Here is a 14,403-nt window from a genome sequence, read left to right on the forward strand (position 1 = left end):
TTCCTAAAAGCTATTTGGCTATGTCCGATACAAACTGTGATTCTCCTTAGTTCTTTGGAAGACTGCATCTGTGTCAGTCCTAAACAACACAAATAGCTCATAAAATCTTCATAAAATAAATGTCATAATTTTCATCTATTACTAATGGTGATCCCTGGAATTGGATAGGCTATTTATTATGGTGGATTTAGAATAAAATCTCAGATCATCTGCTACTGAGGGGAAATAATCATAACCCCAATGCACAATCAAGCATTCATAATGGGTGTGATATTTAATAGTACAGAGGTAACATTCATGCATTGATTCTTTATCCAGCAATACTTTGGTGCCTTACACTGTTTTTTATAATGCAAACATTTGTTTTCTGCTGAATACACAAGTAGAGAAGATTCAATGACACATGAAAGCGCAAAGTAAACATATACACCATGATTACTTGAATTAATAGAGCTGCATTTGCCATTCATTTTCCCATATTGCATAGCCATGAGCTGAAAATGTTCATCTCAAGCCCAACCCACAGGGTCTGAAGTAACAAGAGGGATATTATTGCTACTTGTTAATATTCAGTCACTGGTCCAGTGAATAGAAGGGGAGCCCAGTGACACTAGTTCAGCATTAGGAGAGGAAATAGAGTTGTTTATCTTTTGAGGTAGCAAATAAATTGATTCTGATTAAATTATTTGCTTTTTTTAGATAATAAATCAAGAAGCTATGCTACTGAACACAATTGTTTTAACGTGCAATAGTTATTGCATTCTGGCATGCAGCTTTATATATATATTGCAATTACATAATGACAACATGTGTATTGTGTTCCTTTGAACATTATTGGGCAAATATACAGAAACACTCATGCCTCATTTCATTGTGCCGAGTGCCTTCCCCCCCCCAACATATGATCCATACAGGACTGTACAAATCTTTCTGAAATGCTCTAAAGAAATCAGGTACTTTGACACAAAATGTATAAAAAAAGTGTTCATTCAATATAACAAAATGGAGTGAGAATGACAAATGAAGGGAATGTGACAGCACTGACATTATGCGGGGTAAAAATCAACACTTGATTTTAGTGTTAAAGGAAAAAGCAAACCATGTTGAATTGAATGAGGGTGCCATTTTTGCTCTCTCCCCTCACTCCTTGTTTAGCTTAGACTCCAGGAAGTCCTGGATCTTGTTGATCTTCTCCTCCTGTTGGTCTAGTAGATCCAGGATGATGCCCATTGGGGACTTCTTCATGCCCACTCCCTCAATCTTATTCTCCAGCCTGTTCTTCATGTTGCGCAGCCTCAGAGACGCATGGACCAGGATCACTACAGGGAAGAAAGGCTGGATTAGTTTCCTACCCGCTCACGATGCGCTACTCTCCATGGAGATAGCATTTTCCTATTCTGGCCCATGGAAACATGACGTGTGTGCCTTAATCTAAAATTATGCAGCTTCAACCGAGAAGGTTAATTAGTTTCCAGGTATATGTGATGAAATACAATGCACACGTACGGTTAAGGAGAGGCCTCTTTACTCCCCTCGTCAGAGATGCTGACTGCATGATGTAAGCCAGTAAATGTAGTCGAGTATTGTACAGACAGTACATAGCAACCAGTCAACACACGCAGGCAGCCACAGGACAGCCCTCTTGGGAAGGGCTCCGTCACTGACTGACTGCCTCCTGATCCCCACCACAATGTGGCAGCTGTTGCCTGCACCCCTTTTCTCAGAACCACCAATTGCCCTAAACATTGTGTTCTGTAATGTGCATTTCAGAATCCAGCAGTTAGTCTAGACTATTTATTTCCAAAACAATGTTCTTTAAAGTTTAACTGAAGGGGAAAAACGTTTTCTTAAGGTGGAGAACCACACACATTCCCCATACTGAACCCATACAATGAGTCAGAATGAGAGTGGTTAAAAAAACAGTTTGCTCCTCCTCCTGTGACTAATCTGCCACGCTTGCACCATATTCCAATGGAGGTTGCCACTGGAAAAAGGCCTGAAAGCTACACTAAATCTATATGCTAGTTACTGTGTGCATTGTGTGACTAACAAAAATCAAACATTAAGGGTCAGATTCTTCAGACACAGATAAAGCCTCTGTGTCCAAGAAACTGTCCCCAAGAGTGTGGAATATACTGAGACTCACATAGCAAGGGAAAAGTAATTCCAAAGATGAAGACCATCACTCCACCACATAGTGACAGCAGGAAGTAGCTCGTTCCCATGACAGCAATGACAAACAGGGTGGGGTTTTTCTTCTTGAAGTTCTTGATGAAATTCTTGTTCTCTCCCGCCCACACCGAAACCATGAAGACCAGAGAAACCACTGCCCCGCCCAGAAACATGCCAAGAGGGTTCAGAAATCTACACAGATGGGAAACACCGTTACACAAAACATCTACATCCACTCAAATTCTGTATGACAATGCAAAACAATTAATTGGGCATCTGTAAAACACAATAAAAGCAACAAACAGCATAACCTGGTGGCTGGAATAAGAGCAACACCTTTCCTTTTTTTGCCATGTTCAAAAATAACCTCAGAGTTTTCAAACTATCGTAGCTGCAATTGAGCAATTAGGACACATACAAAACTGTTCCTCGAGTATTATCAGTACACTTCATTGTACATGCAGTGTGTGGCTGAGATAAGGATCCAACTGCTTGGACAACTTTTAGCATTCATGTGTTAAATAGGCTGAAGAAACTATTATAAAAATATATTTAGAAAACATTGGAAACTCATCTGTCAGATGGTTATTTCAAAATATAAAAGGTACTAAAATGACAATTTGTAGATAAATTGGTTACAAGCAGGCCTAAACCACCTAACGTTAGTAATTATGTTCACCGTTCACAGTTGCAGGCAGCTGAATCAGGAAAAGTGGAGCAAATAGCTAAATTTGTTTTTAGCAGGCCAGCTAGTACCACACCATTCCATCACATGATGATGACTGCATCTCTTATTTCGTCGTTGCAGTTGTGAGGAGAATATGAAAAGATAGGGAAATCTTGCTCACTGTTATAAATAAAATGTCCGTGCATGACAATTACGTAGCCATGACTTGGTGTGAATCGGACTGCAGACAAATCAAATAAGATAGCTAGCAGCTGGGTGGAAAATGCTAGCAAGCTCGCGCTGTCATGCTGACTTACCCCACGACCAGGAAAACCACGATGGCCACTGCGAAGTAATTGGTCTGATAGTATAACAAGTTGCTGATCACCCTGTTGTTCCATTTAGCTAAATCTCCGAAATCGGGTTTAGCAAAACGATCAGCTCCTGGGAAGAAGTCGTCCCATGGTCTGAGCGGTGCAAGCTCCATTTTTGCCATCTCCGAGTTCAGTGCTCGGATAGGTTTTAACAGATCAGCTGAACAGTAATACCAGAGACCAGCTACCAAAGTAATTTATAGGATGGGCTCCTGCAGAGAGGGAGAGGCGAAGCGAGAGGGTTTACTTCGCCACAAATCTGTTAACGAAAATAAGACCACGAATTGGGGATGTTTTTTTTTAATGGAGGTTAATACGAGTGTCACATTTGGTCAACCAAAATGTGAGGCTTATTATAATATAATCTCTAATACAAGTTTCGTAATGGTTAGGTTCAGTGGTGTAGTGTAGGGTAGACACTTTTTTCCCCGTGGGCACTAATACGTACCAAAGTAGTGTAGTGTAGGTATACGCCATTTCAATTAATAAGGCTGATGGAACAGATCAGAATGTTGTTTATATTTTAGATAAAATATTATTTAACATTTTAGGCACAGCCATGTACAGACGGCTGTAGACCTTCGCGTGAATGTTCCAGAATTGTATTTGCAGTAAGACGCCGTTCTAAAATGGGTAGAGATGGAAATATCCGTCAGAAATGTAGAAAGAGGGGTGATTGAAATATGCAACAACTATCATGGGCTGCTAATATGACTACGATGACTTTGGCTGCTAGACAATGATAGAAAGGTGAAAGAAAATCAATAGAACAGGAGAAAAGCATATGAGTAAGTCTTTATAAAAATAATTGCCTCCACGATTATGTGGAGGGATTTTGGCTATAGTCTACTTTCAAGTAAGGTAAGACAAGCCTCATAATGAAGTAAAACCTTCAGGTTTCAAACAATTAAGGAATAGAAAAAAATAGCTATATTTATGATAGGCCTCACCGTATTCTGGTAAATGGAAAGGTTTTCCCAAAAACCTTCTCAATTAAATGTTAACTAGCTACAAAGTAGCCTACCTGTCAGAATGATATTATGATTTTATGATATTATATTTGCATCAATCCAGTAGCCATTTTCTTTGCATACCCTACAGAAACACTGCTAATCAATTGAAATGTAATTAGAAAGGCTAACTACACTTCTGTTGACGTGTGGCATTGAGAGTGGAAAAATAAGGAAAACTCTAAAACCTGTGAATTTAACATTTATCTGTTTCTATGGTAGACTTACTATTACTGTAGCCTACTTGCACAGTACAGGTTGGACTGACTGTTAAAGACCAATGTGGGATTTATCATTTTAGGTAATTCAGAGTGTATGTCACTTTTTCTCTTTTAGTTTTGTAAACCACCAGGACCGCCTTTCCTTCGTGGGGCGTTTGGAAAAATGTGAGTATCCTTACTTCTCCAGTCATCACTACACCCCTGGTTAGGTTGTTACAAATGCACTGATATTAGTGGACGCGCGTGGTATTTCGGCAACTTTGGGGGGGAAACTACTTTATATCGGACTTGTACCTGTTCTTCACACGCGTATCCGCCCTCTCGTTAGCCTAAATGGTCCCATCTGATCTTACCTGCTTTCCATCTTTGAGGACATGTATTTCCATTGTTAGAGCAGTCACTCGACTATCTTGTCAATATAATAGAACATCTTTGAGTCGGCTCGGGTTCTTGTTGTTGTCAGTTTAGCTTCTCGCGGGAGTAAGACAAGTGCAGTAATGTTGATGGAAATCACAATTGCGCTGTGCTGCACATAATGCGCAGAACATCCTTCATGTACAGTCATTGCAAATCCCTGTGAACTTTGTGCACATATGCTAACGCAGGTTTGATTTTCGTGAGTATATAGTACAGCCAGTGAGGACATGGAACCTTGAAAGTATGGCGGATGCTGAGGAGCCGTAAGTACAAACAATGATATTTATTGTCGCTAGCTGACAGAATCGACATTATGCTGCTGTTAAGCATTGAACCTTCTTTTATTCTCTCCTCTTTAGGGAGAAGAAAAGAAGGAAAATAGAGGAGCTGACTGAGAAGTTAGTGACGAAATGCTTGAAACTGGCAGCAGGTTTGAGTTGCATAGTTAGTGAGTTAGCTAACCAAGTTAGCTTGTTAGCATGGAGTGTGGATCATTAATTCAACAATTTCACACAGGAAATTGGCCTAATTCGAGTAGACAACTAGCTAATTCTAAGAACCAGGCACATGAACATGCCTAGTCGAAGTGTGCCCAATTCAACATCAAAGAAAACCAGTTTACCTTAGCTAATATGGTATCTAGCTAGTTAGCTAATATGATTGGTAGCTAACGTTAGTTAGCAGTAGCATCATCCTCTGTCTGAATTTTCACATATATAATGATTGATTAACGTTAGCTATTCTAGGGAAATCATCCTGACGTTAATTGACATGCTACAGACCTATATTTATCTACGTAGATAGCCATCTATTTTTGACTCGCCATCACACTTGTGATAAAGGTTTGAGTGATTGCTGGTTGATATGTGCAGCAGAGCATCTTGTTTTCTGTGTGCAGAATGGCTGTAGATGGAGGACATGGGGATAGTGGAGACTGGGATGGCCGATGGAACCATGTGAAGAAGTTCCTGGAAAGACCCGGCCCATTCACTCATCCTGACTTTGAGCCAAGCATTGAGGTAAGGAATCAGATAATAACATGTCCTTTTATTTAGGGGATAGAGAGATGCATTCTCCACACCAACTCTGATATTACTTTCAGTCCCTTGGGTTCTTATTGGAGACATGCAAAATCCTGGCCATTGGAGCTGGAGGACTTGGATGTGAGCTGCTCAAAAATCTGGTATGTGAGAGAATGTCCAGCTTCCAGGTGCAAATGCATGAAAGGGTTTTGTTATCTTGTTCTATTTCATCTCAGTATCTTAATGTGTGGTTTTTCCTTGTTCTGATCTAGGCTCTGTCAGGATTTCGTCACATTCATGTTGTTGACATGGATACCATCGATATTTCCAACCTCAACAGGCAGTTCCTTTTCAGGTTTGGCTCGCCTTTCCCACCTTCTCCCATGACCCTTACTCTATCAATAGCAACCTTATTGTGTTCACGTTTGATAGAAGAAACAAAGTGAAAGTGTCTTTAAAAGTTTACTTTTCGACACACACCTCAATCAATCAAATGTATTTATAAAGCCATTTTTACATCAGCAGATGTCAGTGCTCACCTCTATACTTTGTTTAGGCCCAAAGATGTTGGACGGCCAAAAGCAGATGTGGCTGCTGACTTTGTCAATAATCGCATCCCTGGATGTAAAGTCGTCCCGTATCCTTTGTAACTGACGTGTAGAATACCGGAGTGTAGGCTTACCCCGTACAAATGACTGCATTACTAAGCTTGAGCATGTGAAGTACTAGAAGTATGTTCTATTCTTTTTCTTATTTCATATTCTGCTTAGACACTTCAACAAAATACAAGACTTTGATGAATCTTTCTACAGACGTAAGTGCAAACTTTGTTAACTTTATCGAGTTTTCTAAAAACATTTGTACTTAACAATGGTGCTGACACACTTTTTTTAAATTGTATTTGTAGAATTCCACATTATTGTTTGTGGATTAGATTCGATCATCGCCAGGCGTTGGATGAATGGCATGCTGGTATGTATGTCTTAATATGAACTATAGGCTGTGTGGATTGTGTGTATGTAAAATGTCAGATCACCCCATTTACAGATATCCCTTCTGAGCTACAAGGATGGTGTTCTGGACCCCAGTTCTATCATCCCCCTCATTGACGGAGGGACGGAGGGTTTCAAAGGCAATGCTCGGGTCATTCTGCCTGGCATGACCGCGTGCATCGACTGCACTCTGGCGCTTTACCCACCACAGGTGCTACAATTTCTCTCAGACCTGCCAAATATAATATTTTTAGTGTACTGCTTCAGTAGCCCACTACTTCTTTGTTAAGTTGGACAGTGATTTGTGTACTTCAGCTGTTTTGTGTTACTTATAAAGTGACTGCTTTGGTGTATGTGTTCTATAGCCTAATGTGTTGTATTATTTTGGTCCCTAGATTAATTTCCCCATGTGCACCATTGCGTCTATGCCGCGGTTGCCAGAGCACTGCGTTGAGTATGTCAGAATGCTACAGTGGCCCAAAGACGAGCCTTTTGGAGGTACACCTATGAATGACACTTCTCATTCTCTATCACCTCTTGATTGCAATCAAAAAGGGCAACAAATGATTGTTGTATTGCTCACTGTACCCTTAGGTGGCCATAATCCCTTCATAACGCTCATTAAGATCAACATAATACCTATTATAACAGATAATTACAGATAATGACACAGGCTCTTGTCTGTCCCTCAGAGGGTGTTGGTTTGGATGGGGATAACCCTGAGCACATCCAGTGGGTGTTCCAGAGGGCCCATGAGAGAGCTGCTGACTACAGCATCACAGGAGTCACATACAGACTTACACAAGGTGAGGAGCCCCATACTGTAACAACCTGTCTTGCAGGGATGGTAAAACTCATGCAATATCAGCTTTTGGCTATAGATACTATATAGTACAAGCAACATTTTGGTTCTGTTCCATTTTCAATGAGGATGAGAAAAAAAAAGCAATGTAGGCCTATTACAATTCTAAGTTGAAATTGTATTAACCTGAACACCCCCACTTACAAGTATTGGTTGTAAAAATCTGGGAACACTGTGGTTAGTTATCTTTTCACATGGTTTTGCCTCAGGCGTCGTGAAGAGGATCATCCCTGCTGTCGCGTCAACTAATGCTGTAATAGCTGGTAGGAAACCCTTTCTGACTGTCACTGTGTTATGTTTCACTATATTGGTATCACTGCGGCGGAGGGATATATCTGAGGTGAGGATTTACAGATTTACTCCCGTGTACACCCGTGTCACGGCTGGGCCGTGACGCATGTTGTCTTTCATTTTCTCAGCGGATGTCCGTATGGTTTGAGGTTCAAACTTTCTGAAGTTCGCTTGGTAAGTCACTGGTAAGTGTGTAATATCTTGCGTGGAAGTATACTCACTGGCTGTTTGCAGCCTGGAGCAGCTGGCCACATGGCCAGCCCCTCCTCTTGAGTGCTCCACTCGCTGCGTGTGATTGATCTATGTCTTCCACCCGTGGTTTGTCGTACTTGTGTTTCGTTAGCGTTACACTACGACTCCATGTGCCTCCATTAGTACGATGGCTCTTGCTACCACAAACTGTAATTTACCTTACACAACTTGCCGACTGGCTTGTTCTATGTGTGTTTTGTGAATTGCTTTAACATGCTGCTCACGTGGGTTCTCTGCTAATTACCCTGCAGGGTTTTTTTTCTTGTTCTTTCTCCTGTAGCGTGTAAGAATATCATGGTGGGCTTTCCACTACGTTGCAACATTAACTTTGGAGTTCCTTAATGGAGTTTTTACTGCTTGGATATTAAACCGGCTAGGTAATATTGCAGTTGGTGTAAAACTAAAATTATTATAATTATTATTTTTGTATTAAAAATATATTACCTGGTTGTTTTTTTGTTTTGTCTGCCTGCTTTTCCCACATGGGTCTTCCCTGTTTTTTGCAGAGGTACTGGGTAATTTATCCCTCACTGAGTTCCTATTCTTCCATGTGGGTCACGACATAAGCTCTCCAGGGCGTCGGACCCTTCTGTGGCCTTGTTGGCTTGGCTGAGCTTATCGCTTCCCTTTGTGACAGGTGTGATGGTGGCACCGCCTGGGGATCCACATACCTTGTTTATGCACTGACCTGGGTTTGAGAGAGCGGTGGAGCGCCATACTGGATGTATGTTTTGTGTGGTGTTCTCAGAACGCCTGCACGATTGGAGGCCATACGCGAGTGGGTCGGCCAGGCTTGGGCTCCGGCTGGGGACAAGTGGTGCGCCAGCGAGCTGTTATTTCCTCTACTAGGCAGTGATGGACTGCCAGTCATGGATGGGGGCAGGAGTCGGACTGCTGGGACCACCTTGGAACGGAGGGCGCATGCCCTGCGTCAGGAGGTTGATAGCTTCAATGGCGACGACAGCTGTTCCCTGTTGGCCAGTGATTGCATCATCCCCCAGGAACAGCCTAGCACTGTTCACCACTGTGAGCGGGGCTGACAGGCCATCAGAAGCCTGCAGCGGGGCTTCAGCGCCCCCAGCAGCTCGAGAGGCTATGAGGAGCCTACTCACTCGGGTAGCCACTGCACTGGACATCAAACTGGTGGACAGTGATGACTCTCCCTCTGTCCCCATCCCTGCTGAGTTCCACAAGGCCTTGCAGGAGAGCTGGGCCTCTGCCAGGGGGTGCTTCCGACTCACAGCAGAGACTGGACCATGGAGTTATGCTGCGGGCGCAGTGTCACTCGACCTCTGGGAGTACCTGACCATGGACACCATGATAGCTACCATGGTCCTCCCGGACCGGGAGATTATACGGCAGAATCCGCGACTGAAGCCGGGACCCCCCAGAGTCTTTGATGCAGACTTGAAAGCCACATATGGGTCCCTCTGCTCTCTTGACCAACGCGGCATGCTGCTGCAGGCCTACCTGCAGCCTCTGTTGCCCCGGATGCAGGAGGGCACAGAGGAAGTGATGGAGGTGTCTCGCCTGTTTTCCCTGCACCAGAGGGATGTGGCCAACGGATGGACCATGGCGCAGGTGGTTATCTCCCGGCGCCATCCCTGGCTGGCCTAATCCCGCCTGCCAGCTGCTCTCCAGAGCACATTTGCCACTCTCCCCATCACCCCAGGGCTGACGTTTGGCCCAGGGGTTGATGACATTCTGGAGCAGACCAATAAGGATCTTAGGGACCGGGAGACCCTGAGATGGTTCATGTCCCCTCTTCAAGCCCCGAGTCTAAGGCAGACGGACCGTCGCCACCCAACTGCACCCGAACGATGGTGGGGTCCCCCCTCCTGCCCAATCTCTTCGTGTTGAGGCACGACAGAGGGGAGGGTCACAGTGTGTGGTGGAGCAACAACCTGTCAACCGTCACCGCCATAGGGACGTGCCTGGGTGACCCAGGCACTCGGGGCGCCAGAGGAAAGCCTGGCCCCGGCAGGACCCCTGACACACCCTTCCTCGGCCGCTTCTCTCGGTCTCAAAGGGCAAAGTGGTAGGAGGGTGTGGAGTCCCCTTGTGTGTTGTCCGCAATGCTCGAGGGGTACCAATTCCGGTACCAGCCCCCGTCCTTTAGGGGCTTTCGTTTCACCACGTTGGCCAACTCCCTGAAGAAAACCCTGCGGCTGGAGAGCTCCTCACTCCTGGACAAGGGTGCCATCCGCAGGATCGAGACATCAGAAAGGATAGGGCTTGGCAGTCTCTACACTGAGAGGGTATTTGGCCGCTATATCTGCCTGCCATGTGGGGTGGATGGACAGGCCAGTGGGGCACCATCCCTTGGTCTCCAGGTTTATGAAGGGGGTTCGTCGCCTGCGTCCAGCTAGGACCCACTCAATGGCAAGCTGGGATCTGGATGTGGTCTTGGCAGCTTTGGTAAAGCTGCCTTTCGAATCATTGGAGTCTGCCTCAATGAAACACCTCTCTATGAAGGTTGCTTTCTTGGTAGCTATTACTTCCATGAAGAGGGCGGGTGAGCTCCATGCTCTTTCAGTAAGTTCTGAGTGCTACCGGATGGACCCCGGTGGGAGGAGTATATCTCTCCGCCCCAACCCTTCATTCCTCCCAAAGGTTCTGTCAGACAGGCATGTGAACATCCCTTTTATCCTGTCTGCTTACGACCCCCCCAGCAGTGGTGGGGGAGTCTGGCCCTCCCTCCGGCATGATGTGCCCTGTGCAGTTACTGGCTGCTTATGTGGTGCGGACACGGTCAGTGAGAACAACAGACCAGCGCTTTGTCTGCTATGGTGAGAAAGTCCTGCGGGCTGGGCTATCAAAGCAGAGGCGCTCTCACAGGATCGTGGACACGATTATGACAGCATACTGCCTTGCTGGCAGGCCGGTGTTGGGATCTGTGGTGGCACATTCAACACGAGGTGTGGCTGTGTCCTGGGCTCTACTGAGAGTAGTGCCCCTCGCTGATATCTGTGCTGCGGCCAGCTGGGCTTCCTCTTGCACCTTTGCTAGATACTATCGGGGAAATGTGGCACCTCCCTCTGCGGTTGGTTCAGTGGTCCTGGGCGTCGCCTCCCATACCGGGGACTTTATTATTTTATTTTTTTTAATTCACCTTTATTTAACCAGGTAGGCCAGTTGAGAACAAGTTCTCATTTACCACTGCGACCTGGCAAAGCAGTGCGACAAACGACAACCCAGAGTTACACATGGAATAAACAAACGTACAGTCAATAACAATAGAAAAAAAGTCTAATATACAGTGTGTGCAAATGGCGTGAGGAGGTAAGTTAATAAATAGGCCGTATAGTAGCGAAGTAATTACTATTTAGCAAATTAACACTGGAGTGATAGATGTGCAGATGATGATGTGCAAGTAGAAATACTGGTGTGCAAAAAAGTAAATAAAAACGATATGGGGATGAGGTAGGTAGTTGGGTGGGCTATTTACAGATGGGCTGTGTACAGCTGCAGCGATCGGTTAACTGCTCAGATAGCTGATGTTTAAAGTTAGTGAGGGAGATATGTCTCCAACTTCAGCGATTTTTGCAATTCGTTCCAGTCATTATGCCGGGACCCCTGCTTCCACATTGACGGCCCCTGTGTCTCGGTCCCGCGCTGGGATTTCGCCACTGGCTGGCCAGGTCCCTCTAGCACTGACTAAATCTGGTACAGGTATACCAATATATTGGAGTGATCCAGTATAGTGAAACATAACAACGGTTATGTATGTAACCACGGTTATGTGAGCTATATGGATCACTCCAATCCTCTGCGGTGCTAGAGGCGCCTCTAAAATTATGTAGCGAGCATGCGTCGTGGCCATGGGGTCTATATATAGGGGCGGACCCCAGCCGTGACACAGGTACACGGGATTAAATCTGTAAATTCTCATCTCTGATGTATCCCTCCGCCGCTGAGTGATACCAATATATTGGAGTGATCCATATTACTCACATAAAACGAAGCTTAGATATGTAACCACGGTTATCTTGATGGATTCTAACTTGATTACAAGTAGCTACTTTTGTACATTTGAAGTAACTTTTTTTTTGTTGCTCTGTAGCTGCCTGCTCCACTGAAGTTTTTAAAATGGCTTCAAGGTTAGTACTGTGAATTAATCATTCTGTTTTCACATGATGCACTCACTGTAGAGAAAAGGTCAGTTTCATACCAGGTATCAAATTCAAATTACTTTTCTCTGACTTTGCAGTGCTTATATTCCACTGAATAATTATCTGGTATTTAATGATGTGGATGGACTGTACACCTACACCTTCGAGGCAGAGCGAAAGGTTAGTAATGTCTCAGGAGTACCCAGATGAGTATCTGTAATGGATATATATTTGCCCATTTTATTAAGGAGTACTGTACCAATGTTACTGACAGTGCTATTGACACAAGGCTGTAAGGGGGTGGCGTGATGTCCGAAGCAACTTTGTGTCTTCATGCTGTTTTGTCTGACAGGAGAACTGCTCAGCTTGTAGCCAGGTGCCCCAGGATCTACAGTTCCCACCCTCTGCCAAGCTACAGGAGGTCTTGGAGTACCTGACTGAGAACGCCTCTCTGTGAGTACATCTGCTAGTAACCAGATTGACTGACTGATATTGATGTCTGTCATGTCTTCATACAGGAGAGGCTGTTTTTTTTATCGTTACTGAAAAGTGTAATTGTGAAGTTGGCATTGTTAACATTCATATTTTCCAGGCAAATGAAGTCCCCAGCCATCACAGCAACCCTGGAAGGGAAAAATAAGACACTATATTTACAGACTGTAGCTTCAATTGAAGAAAGAACTAGACCAAACCTTTGCAAAACCTTGAAAGGTAAGATGTTTTTTTTCTTCAAATATGTGCATGGTATGTGTATGGTAGACTACATAAACCTATGTGTTTGTTTCGGCCATCTTGTACATGTTGTGTTGTTTCAGAACTGGGATTGTCTGATGGACAGGAACTAGCAGTGGCAGATATCACCACACCTCAGACTGTCCTCTTCAAGCTGAAACTCACCTCTTAAACCGTCAAAGTACACATACAGAATCTATCAAGACATTTGACAACCTTTGGGGAAAGTGATACAGCGTGGTATTGTTTTAATATATTTGAGACTGATAATGTATGTAAGATCGATTTTCTCTCATATTGGCCCATTATGGCGGGTAGTGTGGAAGGTCAACAACTTTATATCATTAGTGTAATCAGTCGGAACGTTTTCCTTAACAATTGTGTTTTACTTCTTAATGTTTGCTCCAAATGGTTGTCTTCTTTCCCCCACTCAAAATAACAGTAGTTTCTCCTTATGTAATAATAATGACAGCTGTGCTGCAATAAAGTGTTTTGTTAATGAAAGTTGGTGCAAAGTGGGTTTCCTTAGTCTGTGCACTAGATGGCGCTATACAACTAACACCACTAGATACCATTTTTATTACAGTCGGTGCTATCAGGGGACCTTGTATGGAGCGACATACCTGCCAAAAGGTTGAGCGTACGTATTGTTAGGATTGTAAGAAAATCCATCCGTAAATTGTTAGGATCGTAAGAAAAGCCATGTGTGAAACAGAAACGTGAAATTTCATCTGTGAACATACAAACACCATGTTACAATTACGGACTAACATTTTAGTGTTCAGACGGAAGCCACTCCTTTGTAAAAGGCACATGATAGCCTGCTTGGAGTTTGGAAAAAGGTGCCTAAATATAATATACAACTACTACTAGAAATAATACAACTTCATAAAACATGTAAGAAGCCAGGCCTGGTATTTATAGCGGATTTTGAAAAGGCCTTCGATAAAGTAAGACTGGATTTTATTTATAAAAGACTGGATTAAAAAAAAAATATCTGATTTTCTTATAAAATGGGTGAAAGTAATGTATAGCATCCCCAGGTGTAAAATAGTAAATAGTGGCTACTTCTCAGAGTTTTGAATTGTCAAGATGAGTTCAACAAGGGTGTCCACTGTCACCATATCAATTTGTATGGCCATCGAAATGCTGGCTATTAAAATCAGATCAAATAACAACATTAGAGGATTAGAAATCAAAGGCTTAAAAAAAAGTTATATATTATGTCCGCAAGCTAGATCCCAGCAATGTCTCATTGAAGTTCTAGATGGCATTTCTG

General features: G+C 43.6%; 2 protein-coding genes across 5 annotated transcripts; one reads left to right on the forward strand and one right to left on the reverse strand.

Annotated features, from left to right (window-relative positions):
- Positions 1 to 250: 250 nt before the first annotated feature.
- Positions 251 to 3,460, reverse strand: LOC106567276 (PRA1 family protein 3). Its single transcript, XM_014136385.2, has 3 exons — positions 3,157 to 3,460; positions 2,147 to 2,364; positions 251 to 1,319 (listed from the first exon to the last, which is right to left on the reverse strand). Exons 1-3 carry the CDS (start codon positions 3,333 to 3,335, stop codon positions 1,141 to 1,143), a joined length of 576 nt encoding a protein of 191 aa, XP_013991860.1. The 5' UTR covers positions 3,336 to 3,460; the 3' UTR covers positions 251 to 1,140.
- A 1,130-nt stretch (positions 3,461 to 4,590) lies between these two features.
- Positions 4,591 to 13,628, forward strand: LOC106567275 (NEDD8-activating enzyme E1 catalytic subunit). Of its 4 annotated transcripts, XM_014136382.2 has the most exons (18): positions 4,591 to 4,609; positions 5,073 to 5,124; positions 5,221 to 5,259; positions 5,760 to 5,880; positions 5,964 to 6,044; positions 6,156 to 6,238; positions 6,440 to 6,520; positions 6,654 to 6,697; positions 6,791 to 6,855; positions 6,931 to 7,086; positions 7,271 to 7,373; positions 7,568 to 7,681; positions 7,947 to 8,000; positions 12,344 to 12,380; positions 12,491 to 12,572; positions 12,745 to 12,845; positions 12,985 to 13,103; positions 13,208 to 13,628. In XM_014136382.2, exons 2-18 carry the CDS (start codon positions 5,105 to 5,107, stop codon positions 13,294 to 13,296), a joined length of 1,389 nt encoding a protein of 462 aa, XP_013991857.1. In that variant the 5' UTR covers positions 4,591 to 4,609; positions 5,073 to 5,104; the 3' UTR covers positions 13,297 to 13,628. The 4 variants fall into 4 exon arrangements, with proteins under 4 accessions (XP_013991857.1, XP_013991855.1, XP_013991858.1 ...); XM_014136380.2 differs by lacking the exon at positions 4,591 to 4,609 and having other exon boundaries at positions 4,819 to 5,124; XM_014136383.2 differs by lacking the exon at positions 4,591 to 4,609 and having other exon boundaries at positions 4,844 to 5,124; positions 5,221 to 5,291.
- The last annotated feature ends 775 nt before the right edge of the window (positions 13,629 to 14,403 follow it).

The sequence above is a fragment of the Salmo salar genome, chromosome ssa13 (assembly GCF_905237065.1).
Source record: "Salmo salar chromosome ssa13, Ssal_v3.1, whole genome shotgun sequence".
In the NCBI taxonomy this organism is placed as follows: domain Eukaryota; kingdom Metazoa; phylum Chordata; class Actinopteri; order Salmoniformes; family Salmonidae; genus Salmo; species Salmo salar.

Excerpts from the sequence above, each read along its gene's own strand:
- LOC106567275 (XM_014136382.2), top strand. The coding sequence starts at position 5,105 with ATGGCGGATGCTGAGGAGCC. Across the intron at positions 7,682-7,946 it reads CACATACAGACTTACACAAG|GCGTCGTGAAGAGGATCATC; the intron begins GTGAGGAGCCCC and ends GTTTTGCCTCAG. Across the intron at positions 8,001-12,343 it reads AACTAATGCTGTAATAGCTG|CTGCCTGCTCCACTGAAGTT; the intron begins GTAGGAAACCCT and ends GTTGCTCTGTAG.
- LOC106567276 (XM_014136385.2), bottom strand. The coding sequence starts at position 3,335 with ATGGCAAAAATGGAGCTTGCACCGCTCAGACCATGGGACGACTTCTTC. Across the intron at positions 2,365-3,156 it reads GTGGTTTTCCTGGTCGTGGG|ATTTCTGAACCCTCTTGGCA; the intron begins GTAAGTCAGCAT and ends CCATCTGTGTAG. Across the intron at positions 1,320-2,146 it reads AATTACTTTTCCCTTGCTAT|TGATCCTGGTCCATGCGTCT; the intron begins GTGAGTCTCAGT and ends TCTTCCCTGTAG.